The sequence below is a fragment of the Kickxella alabastrina genome (genome assembly GCF_025024165.1).
Source record: "Kickxella alabastrina strain RSA 675 chromosome Unknown BX661scaffold_21, whole genome shotgun sequence".
Lineage (NCBI taxonomy): Eukaryota > Fungi > Kickxellomycota > Kickxellomycetes > Kickxellales > Kickxellaceae > Kickxella > Kickxella alabastrina.
This window is the reverse complement of record NW_026251492.1, coordinates 4,724-21,463: the sequence shown is the minus strand read 5'-3', so window position 1 is coordinate 21,463 and position 16,740 is coordinate 4,724. Positions and strand designations below refer to the sequence as shown.

The following is a 16,740-nucleotide window of genomic DNA, read 5'->3' as shown; positions in this document are numbered from 1 at the left end:
ACACAAAAGGCGGTCTTAACTGAGCGGAAGGAAAAAAAAGAGAAAAGTCACCTTTTGGCTGACAAATACGGCATGGAGCACAACGCCTTTATGCTTTTTTCATTTGCAGTTTCAAACCCCCCCTATTTTCAACACTTTCTCTTTTCCTCTTTGTCTTTTTTAATATTTTATTTCTTGTAAGTATTGTATTTATTCGTACCAATTTCACCACTCAATTCAACCTCACTTCAGTTCAGTTAATTTGTAATTGTTAAACATGGGTCGCCGTCCTGCTCGCTGCTACCGCTACTGTAAGAACAAGCCTTACCCCAAGTCTCGTTTCTGCCGTGGTGTCCCCGACCCCAAGATTCGCATTTTCGATCTTGGCCGCAAGAAGGCTCACGTCGATGACTTCCCCCTGTGCGTGCACCTGACCTCCGACGAGTACCAGCAGATCTCGAGCGAGGCTCTTGAGGCTGCCCGCATTAACGCCAACAAGTACATGGCCAAGGTTTCCGGCAAGGACTCCTTCCACTTGCGCATTCGCGTTCACCCCTTCCACGTTCTGCGTATCAACAAGATGCTGTCGTGTGCCGGTGCCGATCGTCTCCAGACCGGTATGCGTGGTGCCTACGGTAAGCCCTACAGCACTGCCGCCCGTGTCAACATTGGCCAGGTTCTGCTGTCGGTCCGCACCAAGGACAACAACAAGGCTGTCGTTATTGAGGCTCTGCGTCGCTGCAAGTACAAGTTCCCCGGTCGCCAGAAGATCATTATCTCCAAGAAGTGGGGCTTCACCAAGCTCACTCGCGAGGAGTACGTCGAGGCCCGCAGCAACGGCATGGTCAAGCCCGATGGATGCTATGTCAAGTACCTCAACACCCGCGGTCCCCTCGCGGCTCACTGAAGGAGATCGCTGCCTAAACCAACCAATATCTATTTTTTATTATCCTGTCGTCATCACCAGCTCTGATGCTGGCCCGTTTCAAATATGTTTCTAGCAGTCCCATTTAGATACTTTTTGCATTTTTAGAATAAAATAAACAAATGATGATGCGCACAAATGCAAAAAAGGAATTTATCAACGCAAAAATGTTGTGGCTGGGTCTACTTTTTCTTTGACAGCATTTCGCGGAAATCGGCAATGACCTGGGCCTCCTTGCTTTTGCGCTCCTCCTGGTTTGTCAGCAGCATCTGGCGCTTCTCCTCAGCGGTAATGACCTGGTTCTCCTTGCGCACACGCACAGCGTTGATACGGCGATGGCGGTTGCCACTCATCACATAGCCTGTGTTCTCGAGGCGCTCGATCATATCCTGGTCGACTCCAATCTCTCCTCTACGAGGAATACGTTCGCCCGACTGAACAAAAGCAGCCATCGCAGACCTTCACCAGGAAGCAGCGAGCCGCCAAAGCTGCGCTCGGTCAGTTCCGGGATTCGGCTGGCACCAGAGTCCTGCATTGGCCCGACTTCTTGGTCAGACAAATCATTGTCGTCGTCGGAATTGCGCGGGTCTTTCCTATCTCGTTTATCGCTCTTTTGTAAGACTGTTTCTGTGGGGCGAAGCTGAGCGCCGGCCGCACTTCTCATCAGCAGAGTAGCTAGCGGCGCTGTCGTAGCTGTCGCTGCCGCTGGATTGGTAGCTTTCGTCCAAGTACCTGCTGCTGCGGCGCTTCTTATCGCTCTTCCGATGCTACCGCTCCGTTTCGACGAGCTCTTGCTCTTACTTTTGCTCTTGCTCTTGCTCTTGCTCTTACGGCCATATTCTGATTTGTGTCTCTTGGAGCTCGATTTGCGCGATGACTTTGACGAGCGCTTGTGCTTCTTCGAGCTCTTCCGAGACCGGCGGTTGTCACCAGAGGATTCGCCGGAATCAGATGCACTGCTCGTTTCAGAATCGGAGTCAGCCTCGCTGGCAGACACAGCGTTTATGTTTTTGAATCCATCGATGCGCTTCTGCATCTGTGCAACAATGGTTTCCTCCTGCAAGCGATCCTCCTCGTCTTCTGACTGTGTGGGCGACGGTGCCCAGATAGACACGTTGATAGTCTCGCGCTGTGCCTTTCGCTGGGAAGGTACTCCGGGTCTGGCTGTTGCCCTCCACGCCCGCGGCCGCGGCCATTATCTGTTGCAATTGCTGGCCGCGTCTGTCAGCTCCAAAGCTTTTCTGTGAGGGTACTGGCAATCTATTTCGGCCATCTTGGCGAGGCTCAGCCTCGCGCCTGTGTTGGAATCCGCTGTTGCGAGCTCCGCCACGGTCGCGAGTGTCAGGCGAGAGCCGTCTGACATCACTGTCAGTCTCCTTGCGGCTTTGGTTGTGCGTTTCGTTGCCCCTACTGGCATTGCCGTCCGGTTCACTTCGGCGGTATTTGTCATCGCGGTTGTCGCCGCGCCTATCACCATCCCTGTAGTCGCGTCTATCACTGTACCTGTCACTGCGTCTGTCATTGCGTCTGTATTCGCGTCTATCATCACGATCGTATTCACATCTATCATTGCGCTGTTCATCGCGTCTGTACTCCCGCGCTCTGTTGTACCGTTCGCCTTCTCTGTCATCGCCCTGTCGCCGGGTCTGCCGTCGCGCTCGCTGTCATCGCAGCGGGATAGCGCCTGCTATCCTGCCTAGTTTCCTGCCTGTCATCTTGTTTATCTCCAAGTCTGTTAGCAAGCCTATCGTCGAGCTTGCTACTGGGCCTATCACCTAGCCTGTCTCCAAGTCTGCTCTCAAACCTGCCTGATGCTTGCGGAGGCGATGGCGACAGGCTGTGATTTCTTTGAGACGACGACATTCAAAAATAAGAATATATGAGCAAATATAATATAACAGGGACTTGTGAAAAAAAAACTCGGACCCTCCCTTTTTTCGCCCAGCGCGCATTCATTGGCGCCATAAAACATTTGCGAATGGGCTGATCACAATTGTATGGGCCGAGTCATTTTTTTTGTTGTTGGCCAATCAGACCCAGATTCTACGCCCTTCGTATTTGGGTTATCAGCTTATTTTTTTCAGTGTTAGGGTAAGCATGTGCCTCATCTCTTTTTTAGGACGGCAAATAATCGTACAAAAAGACGCTGCCGGCCAGGCTGGGCTGCCCCACATGGTCAAGATAAAATAAACTTTTCTCTCTTTTTGTCTTTGTTTCGCCCTTTGTTAAATTTATAATTTCATCTCTAAAAAGTCAGCCAGCAATTGACGCTTATCGTATAAATACAAATAATAATAGAAATGTTCCGCTCAGCCCTTGCCAACGTCTACCGGACTCCCTCATTCGCCACCGTCTCGCGAATGGCCGGCCCGAGATCCGCAACCTCTGCATTCGCTCGCCGCATGTACTCCGACAAGCCCAAAGACACAGAGCCGAAAAGACTGAGGCAGCCACCAAGGAGGACGAGACACCGGCAACAGTCAACATCGAGGCTTTTGAGAAGCTGCAAAAGAGCGTCACAGAGAAGGACGCCAAGTCAAGGAGCTCAAGGATGCCTACTTGCGCTCGCTGGCCGACGCCGAGAACATTCGCACGCGGACCAAGATCGAGGTTGATAACACAAAGGTCTTTGCAATCCAGAAGTTTGCCAAGGATCTGCTCGACACCGTCGATATTCTGGAGCTCGCACTGAAGCATGTGCCCAAGGGGGATTTGGTCGATAAGATCGCGAACAAGACGCTGGTTGACTTGCATGAGGGTGTTGAGATGACCAAGAGCAACTTGCTCAAAACGCTGGAGCGCCATGGCGTCGAGTCGTTTGATCCTATTGATAAGCCCTACGACCCCAACACCAGCCATGCGCTGTACCAGGCGCCGATGGCCGGAAAGACCCCTGGCGATGTCTTCAATGTCGAGAAGCGCGGATACATCATCAACGGCCGTGTCCTGCGGCCCGCCCAGGTTGGCGTCGTGCTCGATCCCAACGGAAACTAAGCACCCTTGGCCATTGCACGCGGCACCCCCCTCCAAAAAAATTACAAGCTGGGCGTTTTTCTGCTTCTGGACGGTCGCTCAATCTTTTATACATATACAATTTTCTCTTACATCACCCGGAAATAAATCAATTATTATTGCAAGAAACTTTTCCAATGAAAGCGTGTTTTCAATAGCAGGTGTGGATACAAGGAGATATCGCTGAATTGCAGAGTGATGTATATAATGAAAGCAGGCAGGCTGGTGCAGCCAAAAAAAGAGTAGTGAAAAAGATGAACCTAGAGGATGTTGGCCAAGTAGTCCTTGATCTCTGCGGGTGTCAGACGCTGGAACGTGGGCGTCGACTTTCCGCTCTCAGCGCTCGGGATCACATTGACAATGCCCACGTCAATGGCATGCTCCGTCATCTGGCCCTCAAAGCCCTCCTTTAGCGTGAGAATGGCAGTGTGCACGGCATCCTCCAGATCCATGTCGCCATTGAACCGCTTCTCGAGGAACGTCTTCGAGTTGACCATGTTCTTGCCAATGGCCGTAGCCTTCCACGGGAAATACGAGCCCGACGGGTCGACCTGGTACAAGTTGGGGCCCCGCTCGTCAACGCCGGCCAGCAGCAGCGACACGCCAAACGGGCGCACACCACCGCTCTGCGTGAACTCCTGCATCACACTGGCAAGCTCCTTAACCAGGATACGCACGGGCGGATCCTCCATGTAGATGCGCTTGTACTTCTGTGCCATCTTGCGCGCGCTGTTAACGAGCACGCGGAAGTCGGGGCCCATGCCTGAGTACACCATGCCGATGCTGTCGCAGACCATGGCCATGTGCTCCAACGAGGACACCTCGATAAGCGACGACCCGGTCTTCTTCTCTGTAGCAATAACCACGCCGTTTGCCGCCTTGATGCCCACGCTGGTCGAGCCATTGCCAACTGCCGCCAGGGCATGCTCAATCTGCAGCAGCTTGCCATTGGGCGCGAATGTAGTGAGTGAAAAGCTGTAGCGGTCCATTGCTGTGCTCTGTTGTGTTTTTTTACTGTGCAAATGCGATTCTGTCGAATTGAACAAGCGGACTGCCGAAATAAAAAAATTAAATAGAATAGAAATGTGCAAGAATTACAGAGAGCAGAGGAATCGAATGACTTTTGTGCCGTGTTGTTTCGCGACCAGCCTGTAATGCAGTGGGTGGTATTGTGAGGGGTTACGTATTTAAAATATAAAGCCACCGGCTCGGCGCGGTTCGTGTCAAACTTATAATGAGTGAGTCGAGCTAAATGATCAATAAACCCATTTATCACGTGGTACGACGGCTTTTTTATTTTTAAATTTTTTACATTTGGCACTGTGAACCAAGTATTTGGAATTGATATACAAATACAAACGCAAGAAAAGCTGTGGCAGCTAATCAGTCTGTGACCACATACATATAGACACACAGGCGGATAGCATTTTGTACGTTGCGCATAGATTGCACACGTGCATAATGATTGCATCGGTTATTATTTGCGGGGTGGAGAAAGAGCAAAGGATATTTACAGATCCTGGGAATAAATTGCCAAGCGCAACTGTCTTTCCGCAAATGCATTATATCCATACCAATCTCATATGCTTTGGAGCGCTAAACCGTCTTCAAGCATGGTGTATATTTCATATGATTGCATTTTTTCTGCGTTGCTGATATTTTGGATGGCGCCGAATGTTTCCAATGCGATACTGTATTATTAAGAAGACAATAAAGATATTGCGCATCATTAGTTCAGCTGCTACCGGCACTACTGAGGCGCTTACTTATCAACAGCCTGCTGTTGTAGTCTGCTCAGCAGACATCTTCAGGGGATTAAGTGCGAGGTCTGGGGACAGTGGGGGTGGCAGGCGATCGGCGCATTCAAATATACAATTTATATTTGGGGGCTGTTATGGAAATACACTTTGAGCAGACGCAAGAAAGGGAGATTGTTTGAGCTTGGGCTTTTGTTCCCCTTGTGATAATATAGTGCATCATATTATCACTTTGCACACCCATCCAAGATATGTGCATCTCTTCTGTACAATTACATATTTCTTAGAATAATCGAATATTCCAAAAAAATGTATAGCAACAAAGGAAAGATAGGTGACTGATGCGTCAACTATGCGGGAGAGCACCATCACTTCCAAACATGGAATTCGGATGTTAATTGCCCAGCGTATTTTTATTATATTTTTTGTTTAATATTTATTAACTAGTATGACCATTCCACAAAACAATCATTTTTCTTCTGATATGAGCTGAAATACATGACATACATTTTATGCAAGTGTTGTTTTGCTAAGCCTTGACAGGATGCATTGATCTTTCGCTTGTGTTTCAACATGCATGCGGACGCCAATAACACTTTAATAGAATTTTATAAAGGGCACTCTTGCGTCGCCACCACTATTCAGTTAGATACATATTTCTTTCTGTCCAGACATCCATCATACGCATGCTTATTTAATTATTTTTATTAGCACCAGTATTTTATAATCTGTATCCACTTGAATATCATCCTTTTTCTTTTATAAATTTCTTGTTGCCGACCTTCGCTGTATTTTTATTCCTAGCTATCTTTTGCTTCCATTTCCCCCTCATTTCTCACCCAACATTTTTATTTACAATGTCATCAATTGGTATAGACGATTGGCAGCGCGAAAGCGCACCCCTTCGGCCAAGACAGACCTCGGCCATCACCCTGTCAGAGGAGCATCCAACCACAATCCCAGCTATCCTGCCAAACGATGAACCCAACATATCCCGAATCACACTAATCAAGCAAGAGGTTGCATGGATTTTGCCATCAACCGTTCCAATGTCGCTCACATTCCTGTGCCTGAGCTCATTCAACTTTGCCAGTCTACTGACTGTCGGTCGACTGGGTGTCAACGAGCTGGCCGGCGTATCGCTGGGAATTATGCTGGCGAATTTTCTGGTTCTGATGCCCGGCTTTGGAGTGGCCACAACGCTCGACTCGTTCTGCTATGCGGCATTCACAGCCATGAGGACAAAACGCAAGTCGGATTCCACACGCGGCGGGGGTTAATCACCATAACAATACTGCTAATCCCAATAATGGCTTTCTTTATGTACATTGACCCCTTGCTGATCATGATGGGGCAGACGCCGGAGGTCGCGCGGATCTGTGGCCAGTTTTTGCGCATATGGATGTTGGGCAGCTGGCCACAGTTGGCGTTTGACTGCTTGCGCCGATTTATTCTTGCACAGGGCGCCATGCAAGCGGGCACCTGATCATGGTCATGGTCGTGCCAATCCACATGTACAACAGCTACGCACTGGTGTGGTCGCCGACCATAGGCATGGGCGTCATCGGCGCGCCAATTGCCTCGGCAATCACGTACTGGCTAATGTTTTTCAGTATGGTCGTCTACATATCTTGCAGTAAAACGAGGCACGCTTGGGGCTCGTTCTCGCTGGACTGCATCCATGGAATCACCGAGTTCTACCGCTACGCGATTCCGAGCGCCCTCATGATGGCCAGCAGCTGGGCAGCATACGAGATTGTCACCTTTTGCGCTTCTCTTTTGGACCCGTCGCCCTATCGGCCCAAGCATGCATTTTCAATCTGATGTGCCTGACATACCAGATACCTTCAGCCATCGGCAGCTTGGCCGCTACACGCATCGGCCACTCATTGGGCAATGGAAAGCATCGGCGCGCGCGCTACTCATCCATTATCGCCATTGTCCTGGGCTATGGCTTTGGTATTTGCTGCTCAACCGCGTTGTTTGTCTTCCGCCGCTCGATCGGGTACATTTACACCAACGACCAGGATGTGTCGACATGTGTAGCACACTAATGCCCTATTTTGCTGCGGTCCAGACGTACGATGGTCTGAATGGCCTGGTTGACAGTTTGATGCGCTCGCTGGGCAAGCAGGATTTGAGTGTGTACTTGTCAATACCCGCCTTCTATATCATCGGCTTGCCATTGGGGTACTTCCTCGGTGCAGGGCCGCCAAATATGGAGACTGTGGCTGTGGATAGGACTGGCGCTGGGCGTCACGCTTTACTCGCTCTCGCAACAGATTTATGTCCTATTTGTTGTCGACTGGCGTCAAGAGGTCAAGATTTGTCTCGAGCGCCTAGCAAAGGCCGCACCAAGGAGAACACCAAAACGCACCCAATTTCGTCAGCGCTGCAATCCAGTGCGTCACTGGACAGCTACGGCACAATATGCTAGCATTATTAACAGAGTACACACAAAAATTCATATACATCATTTGATATTCAAAAAAATTAAATACATTACAGCACCCACAAATCCTTCACACAAGCATAAATTCACAACCGCTCGTAGAATAGCAAGTACGCGTCGCCAGAGCTCATCACGGTGCTTTCAGAGACCTCGATAGTCTGGGTGTCAGAGGCCATAAACCATATGCTGCCATCGTCCAACAGCGACTGTTTCGACACGTTGTTGTTGTTCTTTTCGTTCGCCGACACGCCTTCATCGGCTTTCTCGTCTCCACTCTCGTCGCCCGCAGCCGGCCGAACTCGCCGGTATGCACTGTAATGACCCGAGTTGTGATTGCCTGCGTGTACAACAACAGCACTCAGGCGATACAGGCAGTTGTTGCGTTGGGCATAGGCAAGCCACTCTGAATTATCTTGGCTCATAGCTACAGCAGGGCCCGAAATAGGTTTTGAGGCGCTGGTGGTTATGTGCCCTGTTGTTGTGAATGGCGAGATATCGAGGAGCGGCTGCAACGGACACTGGCCGAGTTTTTGAGTACATCGCCGCTCGGCATGAATATGAGCGCGACAATGCAATGCGAGTACCCTGGGTGTGCGCGCAATCATGGTTTGCTTGGTCGACATTCCTGGTTGCGGGCTGACCAGTTCTATCCCCTTCAGGTCGTCCTCGGGATTGTTAGCCAGCGCGTGTTCTAACCTATCCTGCTGCTCGGTGAGCGTTTTGATCGTTTCAGCCAACCTTTTCGCGCGCTTTGGCGAGTCCCAGAGCTTGTCCAGGTCGGCTGTATGCTGCGCCATATCCCATTTAATCTGCACGAGTGTCGCGGACAGGGTACAGTGCCGGCACTTAAAGTCATCCAGATGGTCGATGACCGTGTATACCGATAAAGACTCTTCAACGGTTGTCTTATGCTTCCTGGGAACAGTCAGCGACAAATTATCAAATGTAAAGTGCCGAATTGCAGCCGTATATCCGCACTTCACGCAGGAAATACGGCTGGCGGCCATTCCTTGCAACGGGTTGGGAATATGCGGGTTATTTGTATGGTTTGTCGAAGAGCTGGCAGTCGATATGATGCTGCTTTCGATAGGCGCGTTCTACAGTGTGACACAAAAACCAGTTTGCTAGTTAATCAGCAGTCTGTCAGTTGCAGTGACTGTGGATAGCAGGGATAGCATCATCAGAAACATGTTTGTGTGCGTTTGTTTATCTTACCTGCGACAAGAAGCCGGAATTGAATAGCGAAGCACCCATTTCGCGGCGTGTGGCCTGTAGTGTACTGGAGACCAACTGAAATAGCTCCTGCGCGTCCTGCTCGTTTCTGCTCGACATCCACTTTCCCTTTTTGCTCAAGCTGCCGATCAAACCGCTGGGCGAGTACGCTGGAACCCTGCGCCCCTGCGGCTTCAGCTGGCCCAAAACATCCTTCAGACGGAAGATTATCGCGGCATCGGCCGTAATGTTCGCGCTGGCCTGGTTCACGCTGTCCATAAGAAGTGTCGCACATGCATCTACGTACTCGTTGAAGGCAGGCAGCGATGCCAGCGATTGCAATGTCGAGTTGAGAAAACACGTATTGCCCAAATTGTACAGGCCACGAATAAAGGCTACAAATGGTGGAATGAAAAATGCGTAGAGTTTTTTTAATATTGTCTCCATATGTGCGGCTGTGTCAAGCGTGTCTGCTGATGTAGCTGCGGCCTTACTCTTTTGAATACGCCGTCTGCTGTGCTTGCGTCTTCCAGAACTGGGCTTGGCGCCAGGGCCGCCGGAGCCGCCCATGGTGACGGCCATAAGCCCCAGAGCCAGCAGCGATGCAACACTGATCGACGCAGCCAGCAGAAAATTGTTGCGCGGACCTCCGATAAGCGCCGTGTGGTAGCTAGGTGTCATTGACCGGTCGGGTTTTGGAATTTCGAAAAGTTGCGGCTGCCAAAAAAGTACGAACAAAATAACAGTAATAAAATAGTTTGAATTTGAATGAGAAACTAATTGGAATTAAAATGAAGAATGCAGTTGATGGACACCACTGGTCATTTTTATATTTGCCTCCGCATATTTGCTCCCCATTTCTCACGCGGTCGAGCTTTTTTCTATTTTTTTTATTTATTTCAGCTCTCACAGATCACCAATACACAGCAACATAAATACAAGTACAAAAACGATGCCTGATTAGCAAGCAACTAGAATTTGATGCGCTGGACAAAAAACCTCCACACTTCACCCAGAGAAAATGTATTCATAGATCCACTTGTTCCTTTGTGCTTATGCACTTACCTTTCTTTACCTTTATATTTCGGTTGTTTAACACAGGACAGGGCTTTGTCAATCTTGAAGGTTTTCTCAATGGTTGGGGATTTGATACAGTGTATCTGTAAATTGGCCCGTCGGCCTTGGTGTCGGTCTTTGCGTGATCCTCAGCTGATCGGCCCACTGCGATCAGCCAAGCGCATTGTGCCGAAAAGACCTTTGCGGTCAGTACTCACAGGTTTATCTTTTTATCTTTTTGGGTCGAAATTCAAACTTTGAAAATTTATACATACTTTTATCGCTAGCTGATTTACAGGCGTTTGTCATTTGCAAATGCTGCTATTAAGTGTCAGAAAAACGACCGGCCTTGCGACACGGCTTCTGTTGCGATCCGCGGTCACCCACCGCACGGCAGCGCTGTCGACATCATGCATCAGGCACAAAGACAGCGACAAAATAGAAGTTCTCGGGAGTACATACACCACAGACAAGTGGACGAACGCGACATCGGCGATTCTGTCAAAGACTGGGCGCGACCTGCTGCACCAGCCATCGCACCCACTTGCGATCTTGAAGGAGATGATCTTCGCCGAGTTCCCCACATTTGCGCACTACGACTCGCTGAGCCCAGTAGTGAACACGTACCAGAACTTTGACTCTCTGGGATTTGCCAAGGACCACCCGGGCCGTGCAGCTTCAGATACGTACTATATTAACGCAGATACACTGCTGCGCACGCACACGTCGGCGCACCAGCTGGAGCTCTTGGCAGCTGGGAAGCAAAGCAACGCGGGGATTTTGGCGCAGGCAAGGAATGCGCAAGCAGCACCAGCCAACGAGCGCTTCCTCGTTGCGGCCGATGTGTACCGCCGCGATGAGATCGACGCCAGCCACTACCCGGTGTTTCACCAGATGGAAGGTGTGTGCACTTTCTCGCGCGCTGAGATTCGTGAGCACTGCGCCGTGAAGCTGCCGCCTCAGCGACCGCAGCCACTACAGAGGCCCTGAATTTGGACATGTCGGCGGCACAGCTACTGGACACCACGCAGATTGGCGACACTAACCCCGTGCAGCCCGAGCACACGGCCAAGGAGGTTGCATTTGTCGCGGCCCATATGAAGCGCACGATGAACAGCATGGTAGTACACATTCTGTCCAAAGCCTCAGCTGCTGCTGCTGCCGCAACAGATTCCACACAGGTGAGCTCAGGCATAGCCACGCAGTTTCCTGTGCGCTGGATTGACGCGTTCTTCCCGTTTACCAGCCCCAGCTGGGAGATGGAGGTGCTGTTCCGCGGTGACTGGCTCGAGATTTGCGGCTGCGGCGTCATGAAGCAGGCCATTCTTGACGACGCCGGTATGCCCGACCGCATCGGCTGGGCCTTTGGCTTTGGGCTCGAGCGCCTGGCTATGCTTTTGTTTGGTGTTCCCGATATACGCTTGTTCTGGAGTACTGACCCGCGCTTTGTCAGTCAGTTTTCCCCCGGCCAAATCAACACATTCAGGCCCTTCTCGCGCCATCCGCCATGCCCCAAAGACGTCAGCTTCTGGCTGCCTGCCGACACCGAATTCCACGAGAACGACTTGATGGACCTGGTGCGCGAGACTGCCGGCGACCTGGTCGAAGGCGTCAAACTGATAGACTTGTTTACCCACCCAAAGACAAGTAAGACCAGCCGTTGCTACCGCATCAACTACTGCTCCATGGACCGCAACGTGAAGCATGAGGAGATCAACGCCATCCAGGACAAGGTCCGCGACCGCATCGTATCACAACTGGGCGTGACTCTGCGCTAAGCAGTCTGAACTTTTAATATATGTTTATAATCTCTTTTTTGACAACTTGAAATTCAAATCAGCGAGGCATTAGCGCCGTCTGTAGCTTGATCTATACTGCTGTCCTCTATCGTCTTTATATGTCGAATCACTTGGTCCACGGCCCTGAGTGTCTCTGCTATTGTTTTCATCCGCTGATTCTCTTGATCTTCTGACATCCACCCGTCGATATGGACCATGCTCGTGAGACTGCGCAAATGAGGATGATGGCGAACTGGCTCTTTTGCGTGCTTTCTCTGACTTGGGTTCCAAACTGAGTCTTGGCTCAGACTTATTGCTCAGTCTCAGATCGGTATATCTCGCCTTTACATCGCCCGCATGCATGCCCTCACTATATGTGTTTGCGCCAACTGGTTTGCTTTTTTCGAGCCCAGATATTTCTTCTTTTTCTTGCTTCTTCCTGCGCAATGCTGCGACGTGCTCGCTAAGTGTGCCCGAAAGGTGCAACGCAAGCTCTGCTCCGTCCAGAGGCATTATCCTAGGCAAATCGTGCAGATACATTGCCTGGATTGCTTTGGCCACCTGGGCGACATCCTCGCCATTGGCATCAAATATCACCCACCAGGGCGGCGATTCGGGCAGCCGAACTTGACTTTCATGGGCAGCCAGATATATTGCGCCGCAGGCAATAGTCTCTGGCTGAAAACACACGTACACAGGCGTCCGTAAAAGATCGTTCAGATAGTTCCATGCCAATTGCGGCACGCTTGGGTGCTCCGTAAGCTCCAAGCTGCGCAAATAGTTGACAAGAAGACCATACGGCAGCTCCACCTGCACATTAAACCCCAGTTTCCGCAGAATCTGCATCTCGCTGATAACCATTTCGTTCTTCAAGTCGTAGAACTCTGCGTCGTAACCGTCTGCAACAACTTCTGGATATCCCCTATCTCGACTGATGACTATGTCCAAAGAGTTGATAATGTTACGGATCGTTTGCGGGTTTTCCTCCACCTTGCACGCCAAAAATAGCGTGCCGAGAACTGTGCCGCGCAGGGAAAAGTCCTGAAATGCTGCCAGATAATAGAATCGCTGAAACATAATTTGCGCGCTAGCCATAACCACCTGTGGGACCCTGAGTATGATCCCTACAGCATCGATTAGGTGCACCCGTATGCGCGAAGATCTGTTTCTAACTCGAGAAGCATGCCTTGCCTTTGCGATGGCGATTCAGAAATCTGCTCCGGAGTCAACAGCGGGTTTCGCAACGAAAGTCGCGTCATTTCCGACTATAATACGCAAGGTATGGAATACAAACACAAAAAAAGGTGGGCAATGCAATGCAAAGTAGATATTTATCCAATCTGTAATTTTTCTGTAGGCTAATTAATAATGTGGGGTCATTAAAAATATGGGCAAAGCAATTTGATGATGAAAATCGAATATTATTGAGGCAAATTAAGTGAAAAACATTAAACTAGAATTCAAGCAAACACCACTTGTGGAGACCATATGCGCAAAGCAGTTTACCACCTTAGCTTAGCTCCGTCTAAGAGTAATATCTCGCTCAATGGACCTATTTTATTTTGCCAAATGTGCCTATTTTTTGTAACTTGGGCAGAGGTTGTGTGGGCGGTAGATTATCTCAAAGCACAGGCTGGTCAGCATCTTGGCGGTCGTGGCATTGTGCATCAGTACAAAGTGCGCCATCTTGAATAGGCAGTCCACAACAACCATGACAGCATTGTAACCATCCTTGGTCTTAGGTAAACTGGCAATGAAATCCATGGTAATGCTTGACCAGTTGAGTCGTGGGATCTATAGCAGCTGTAGTGGCCTGTCCCTCGGCCTGTTGTTGCCCTTGACTTGCTGTCACAAATTAGACGTTGCAACGTACTTCTCACAATCCACATACATGCTGGGCCAATGAAATAGCTTGCTCAGCTTGTCATATGTTGCTTTGATACCTGGGTGCATTGCGGCATTGTATAACTCGGCCAGTAGTAGAAATATGTCTTGCTTTGTCCCGATGCAGTGGTGTCCTCTCTTGAACAAGACGCTGCCCTGTGTATAAAATTCGTTTGCAATGTTGCGCTCGGCTCTGGATGTTGGTTCTTCACCACCACTAATCATCTCCATAATTTCTTCCAACTTGCTGTCACCCTTGCAGGATTCTTCAGGGTTTGCACTCATCTTCCATGTTAGTACCTTTTACAGCAACCATGTGGACTGTTATTCTTTCTCATTTACTTAAAAAGCCAAATGATTTGACTCCACAGACTGTCTCCTTGAAGGACTCGACCTCAGTGATGCATGAGTGTATGATTTTGGTTGGGATCAGCTGTGCTATGCAGCTGTGGATGGTGAATGGAATCTCTGTGTCACCCATGTTGAACAGGAGTACATAATTTTTGCTATGGTAGCCCCTGGCAACCACACCTCCAACCATGGCAACGTCTTTGGTGGCCAGGCCACTGTGCAGGGCAATGCACAAATGTGTGCCTGTTGTTGCCTTGGTGGCAATTCTCAATTAAACAGGGAATTGGGTCTTGAACTTGAAGCACAAACTTATTTGGGCAAAACATGTCAAATTCAGCACCATCCAGATGTGCCTCGCAAGGCATCTTTGCATTGTCATGTAGCAGATAAACCTCCACACAGCACAAAAAGTATGCACAGTTTCCAACCATCAAATTGGGCTATCAGGTCGTCATTGTGCACATTGGCATTTAGCTGGTTGGTCTCCATGTCTGCACTTGTTTTTGCTGCCACCATTGCCTGCGTTTTTTGGTATTAGTTTTGGCTTCAGCATGGCAGCTGAATTTGTAGTTCTTGTAGTACAGCAACTTATGCACATACTCAGCACAGTTCAGTTTTCTGTGCTTGTTGGCAGTCAAATACATTCTGTCGGCCATGGCTAGCATCAGCAGAAAATTCATTGTCTGTGAAGCTGGTGCAGCTGTTATTGTGGTATTAAGTATGGGCATGGGCACAGATATAAGTACAGGGGTGTGTGGCATCATTGTTTCTACTTGTGCTGTTAGGCAGGGCATCATTTGATGATGTGGCCGGTGCAGCTGGTGCAGTCAGTGCCATCGGCGCCAGGTGAGGCATGCTGCCCAGCTGTAGCATCACATACACCAAGCTGTTAGGCTGCAGTTTAAGCAAGCATGATAGGCTGTCAGCAACTGTGTTCTGGGCACCCTTGCAGTAAGTGATTTTCATGTTAAATTCCTGCTAGATATTCAGTCAGTGGGCATGGCACAGATATGTGTTTTGTGTCTTGAGGAACTCTATTGATTTGTGGTCTGTAATCATTTTGAACTTGATTCCATGTAGGTATGGTCACCAAAGATCAACCATGCAGATGATTGCAACCAGTTCTTGCTTGTGGATGATGTAATTGTGCTGCTCCAGCCCTAGCTTTGCCAAGTAAAATGCCAACAGGCACCACACCTTGTGTAATTGGTGCAGGATGCTGCCAATTGCAAATCCAGATGCATCCATCCCAACTCTTAGTTTGCAGGTTGCATTGTACTGATAGATTATTGGTGTAGTGGAAAGTTGCTACTTTAACTCATTGAAGGGTGCATTGGCCTGGTCATTCCACGAAAAGTCGACATTGCATAGAAAATCGGCCAATGCTAGTGCAACCTTGGAGTAATCCTTAATTAACCCATGGTAATAACTGCTGAGTCCGGGAAATGCATGGACGTCAGTAATCGTTTTGGGAGTCTTCCACTCCTTAACCACATCTACTTTGTGTGGATTGGTAGTGATACCCTTTCCTGAAATAACAAACTTAAGGTCGACTGTGTCTTGGAAGAATGTACATTTTTTGGGTTATGTGTGCAGGTTGTGCTGCTTCAGGCATACAATCACAGCATCGAGGTATTTTGCAGGGTTGGTCTTGTTCTTTGAAAACACAAGTATGATACAAGAAATTGCGGCTTGTCTCTGGCGATTGATTAATGAATCAATCGCCAGTTAATTCCCTACTTGGACATGCGGGAATTCATATGCACGCATAAATACTAATAAATATGAACAGTGGAGGCTGTTCATCTCAGCTTTCTTTTAGTTCAAATATATATTTTTAACATAACACAGCCGGTACATTGAAGGCTGCATGTGCAAAAAATAGATTGAGTAGGGATAGCTCTGGGTTACATTCCCTGACAATGATGTCAATGCAGCAATTTGTGCTTATGCAACCACGGCGGCATAAGACAATAAGCTGCAAAATCTGTGTGCAAAATATGCACAATTTTTCAATTAGTCACCCTTCAAGCAACTACTGCCAGGTGGCCCCAGGATGGATATACATGTCCACAATTATACTGCGCCTGTGGCCAAAGCTGTGACATCAATTATTGCGATGCCACGTGACAATCGCAATTGGGAATTTGCGATTGTTTGAAATTGTGATTGTTTACGATCGCGATTTCTATTTTCACGGGCGATAGTTTCGAATAGATAAGCGGAGCTCTTTAAGCTCCCTTATAGTGGATTTTTAATAAAATTAGTTAGTACGAATAAGTTTTATTACAAAAGCACTATAGCACCTATCACATGCCGAAATAGACAAACTAG

General features: G+C 49.0%; 7 protein-coding genes across 7 annotated transcripts; 4 read left to right on the top strand and 3 right to left on the bottom strand.

The window, feature by feature from the left end:
- Nucleotides 1–256: 256 nt before the first annotated feature.
- BX661DRAFT_186179 (60S ribosomal protein L10-A) lies at nucleotides 257–903 on the top strand (the record flags this gene model as incomplete). Its single annotated transcript, XM_051536970.1, has 1 exon — nucleotides 257–903. The coding sequence occupies one exon, from the start codon at nucleotides 257–259 to the stop codon at nucleotides 884–886; it is 630 nt and encodes a 209-aa protein (XP_051389718.1). The 3' UTR covers nucleotides 887–903.
- Nucleotides 904–3,076: 2,173 nt separating this feature from the next.
- BX661DRAFT_186175 (mitochondrial co-chaperone-like protein GrpE) lies at nucleotides 3,077–4,045 on the top strand. The gene is made up of 2 exons (XM_051536969.1): nucleotides 3,077–3,383; nucleotides 3,427–4,045. The coding sequence occupies exons 1-2, from the start codon at nucleotides 3,205–3,207 to the stop codon at nucleotides 3,896–3,898; spliced, it is 651 nt and encodes a 216-aa protein (XP_051389717.1). The 5' UTR covers nucleotides 3,077–3,204; the 3' UTR covers nucleotides 3,899–4,045.
- On the bottom strand, nucleotides 4,014–5,029 carry BX661DRAFT_186174 (nucleophile aminohydrolase). The gene has a single exon (XM_051536968.1). It carries the CDS (start codon nucleotides 4,903–4,905, stop codon nucleotides 4,177–4,179), a length of 729 nt encoding a protein of 242 aa, XP_051389716.1. The 5' UTR covers nucleotides 4,906–5,029; the 3' UTR covers nucleotides 4,014–4,176.
- Nucleotides 5,030–6,439: 1,410 nt separating this feature from the next.
- Nucleotides 6,440–8,146, top strand: BX661DRAFT_186172 (uncharacterized protein). The gene is given in 7 exon segments (XM_051536967.1): nucleotides 6,440–6,883; nucleotides 6,907–6,996; nucleotides 7,149–7,431; nucleotides 7,515–7,705; nucleotides 7,720–7,874; nucleotides 7,915–7,991; nucleotides 8,033–8,146. 7 exon segments carry the CDS (start codon nucleotides 6,531–6,533, stop codon nucleotides 8,108–8,110), a joined length of 1,227 nt encoding a protein of 408 aa, XP_051389715.1. The 5' UTR covers nucleotides 6,440–6,530; the 3' UTR covers nucleotides 8,111–8,146.
- BX661DRAFT_186169 (uncharacterized protein) lies at nucleotides 8,147–10,128 on the bottom strand. Its single transcript, XM_051536966.1, has 3 exons — nucleotides 9,832–10,128; nucleotides 9,341–9,732; nucleotides 8,147–9,222 (listed from the first exon to the last, which is right to left on the bottom strand). Exons 1-3 carry the CDS (start codon nucleotides 10,016–10,018, stop codon nucleotides 8,212–8,214), a joined length of 1,590 nt encoding a protein of 529 aa, XP_051389714.1. The 5' UTR covers nucleotides 10,019–10,128; the 3' UTR covers nucleotides 8,147–8,211.
- Nucleotides 10,129–10,365: 237 nt separating this feature from the next.
- Nucleotides 10,366–12,216, top strand: BX661DRAFT_186168 (uncharacterized protein). The gene is made up of 2 exons (XM_051536965.1): nucleotides 10,366–11,294; nucleotides 11,330–12,216. The coding sequence occupies exons 1-2, from the start codon at nucleotides 10,709–10,711 to the stop codon at nucleotides 12,169–12,171; spliced, it is 1,428 nt and encodes a 475-aa protein (XP_051389713.1). The 5' UTR covers nucleotides 10,366–10,708; the 3' UTR covers nucleotides 12,172–12,216.
- A 13-nt stretch (nucleotides 12,217–12,229) lies between these two features.
- Nucleotides 12,230–13,430, bottom strand: BX661DRAFT_194403 (cyclin-like protein; the record flags this gene model as incomplete). Its single annotated transcript, XM_051537878.1, has 4 exons — nucleotides 12,230–12,250; nucleotides 12,387–12,450; nucleotides 12,710–13,282; nucleotides 13,318–13,430. 4 exons carry the CDS (start codon nucleotides 13,428–13,430, stop codon nucleotides 12,230–12,232), a joined length of 771 nt encoding a protein of 256 aa, XP_051389712.1.
- Nucleotides 13,431–16,740: the final 3,310 nt, after the last annotated feature.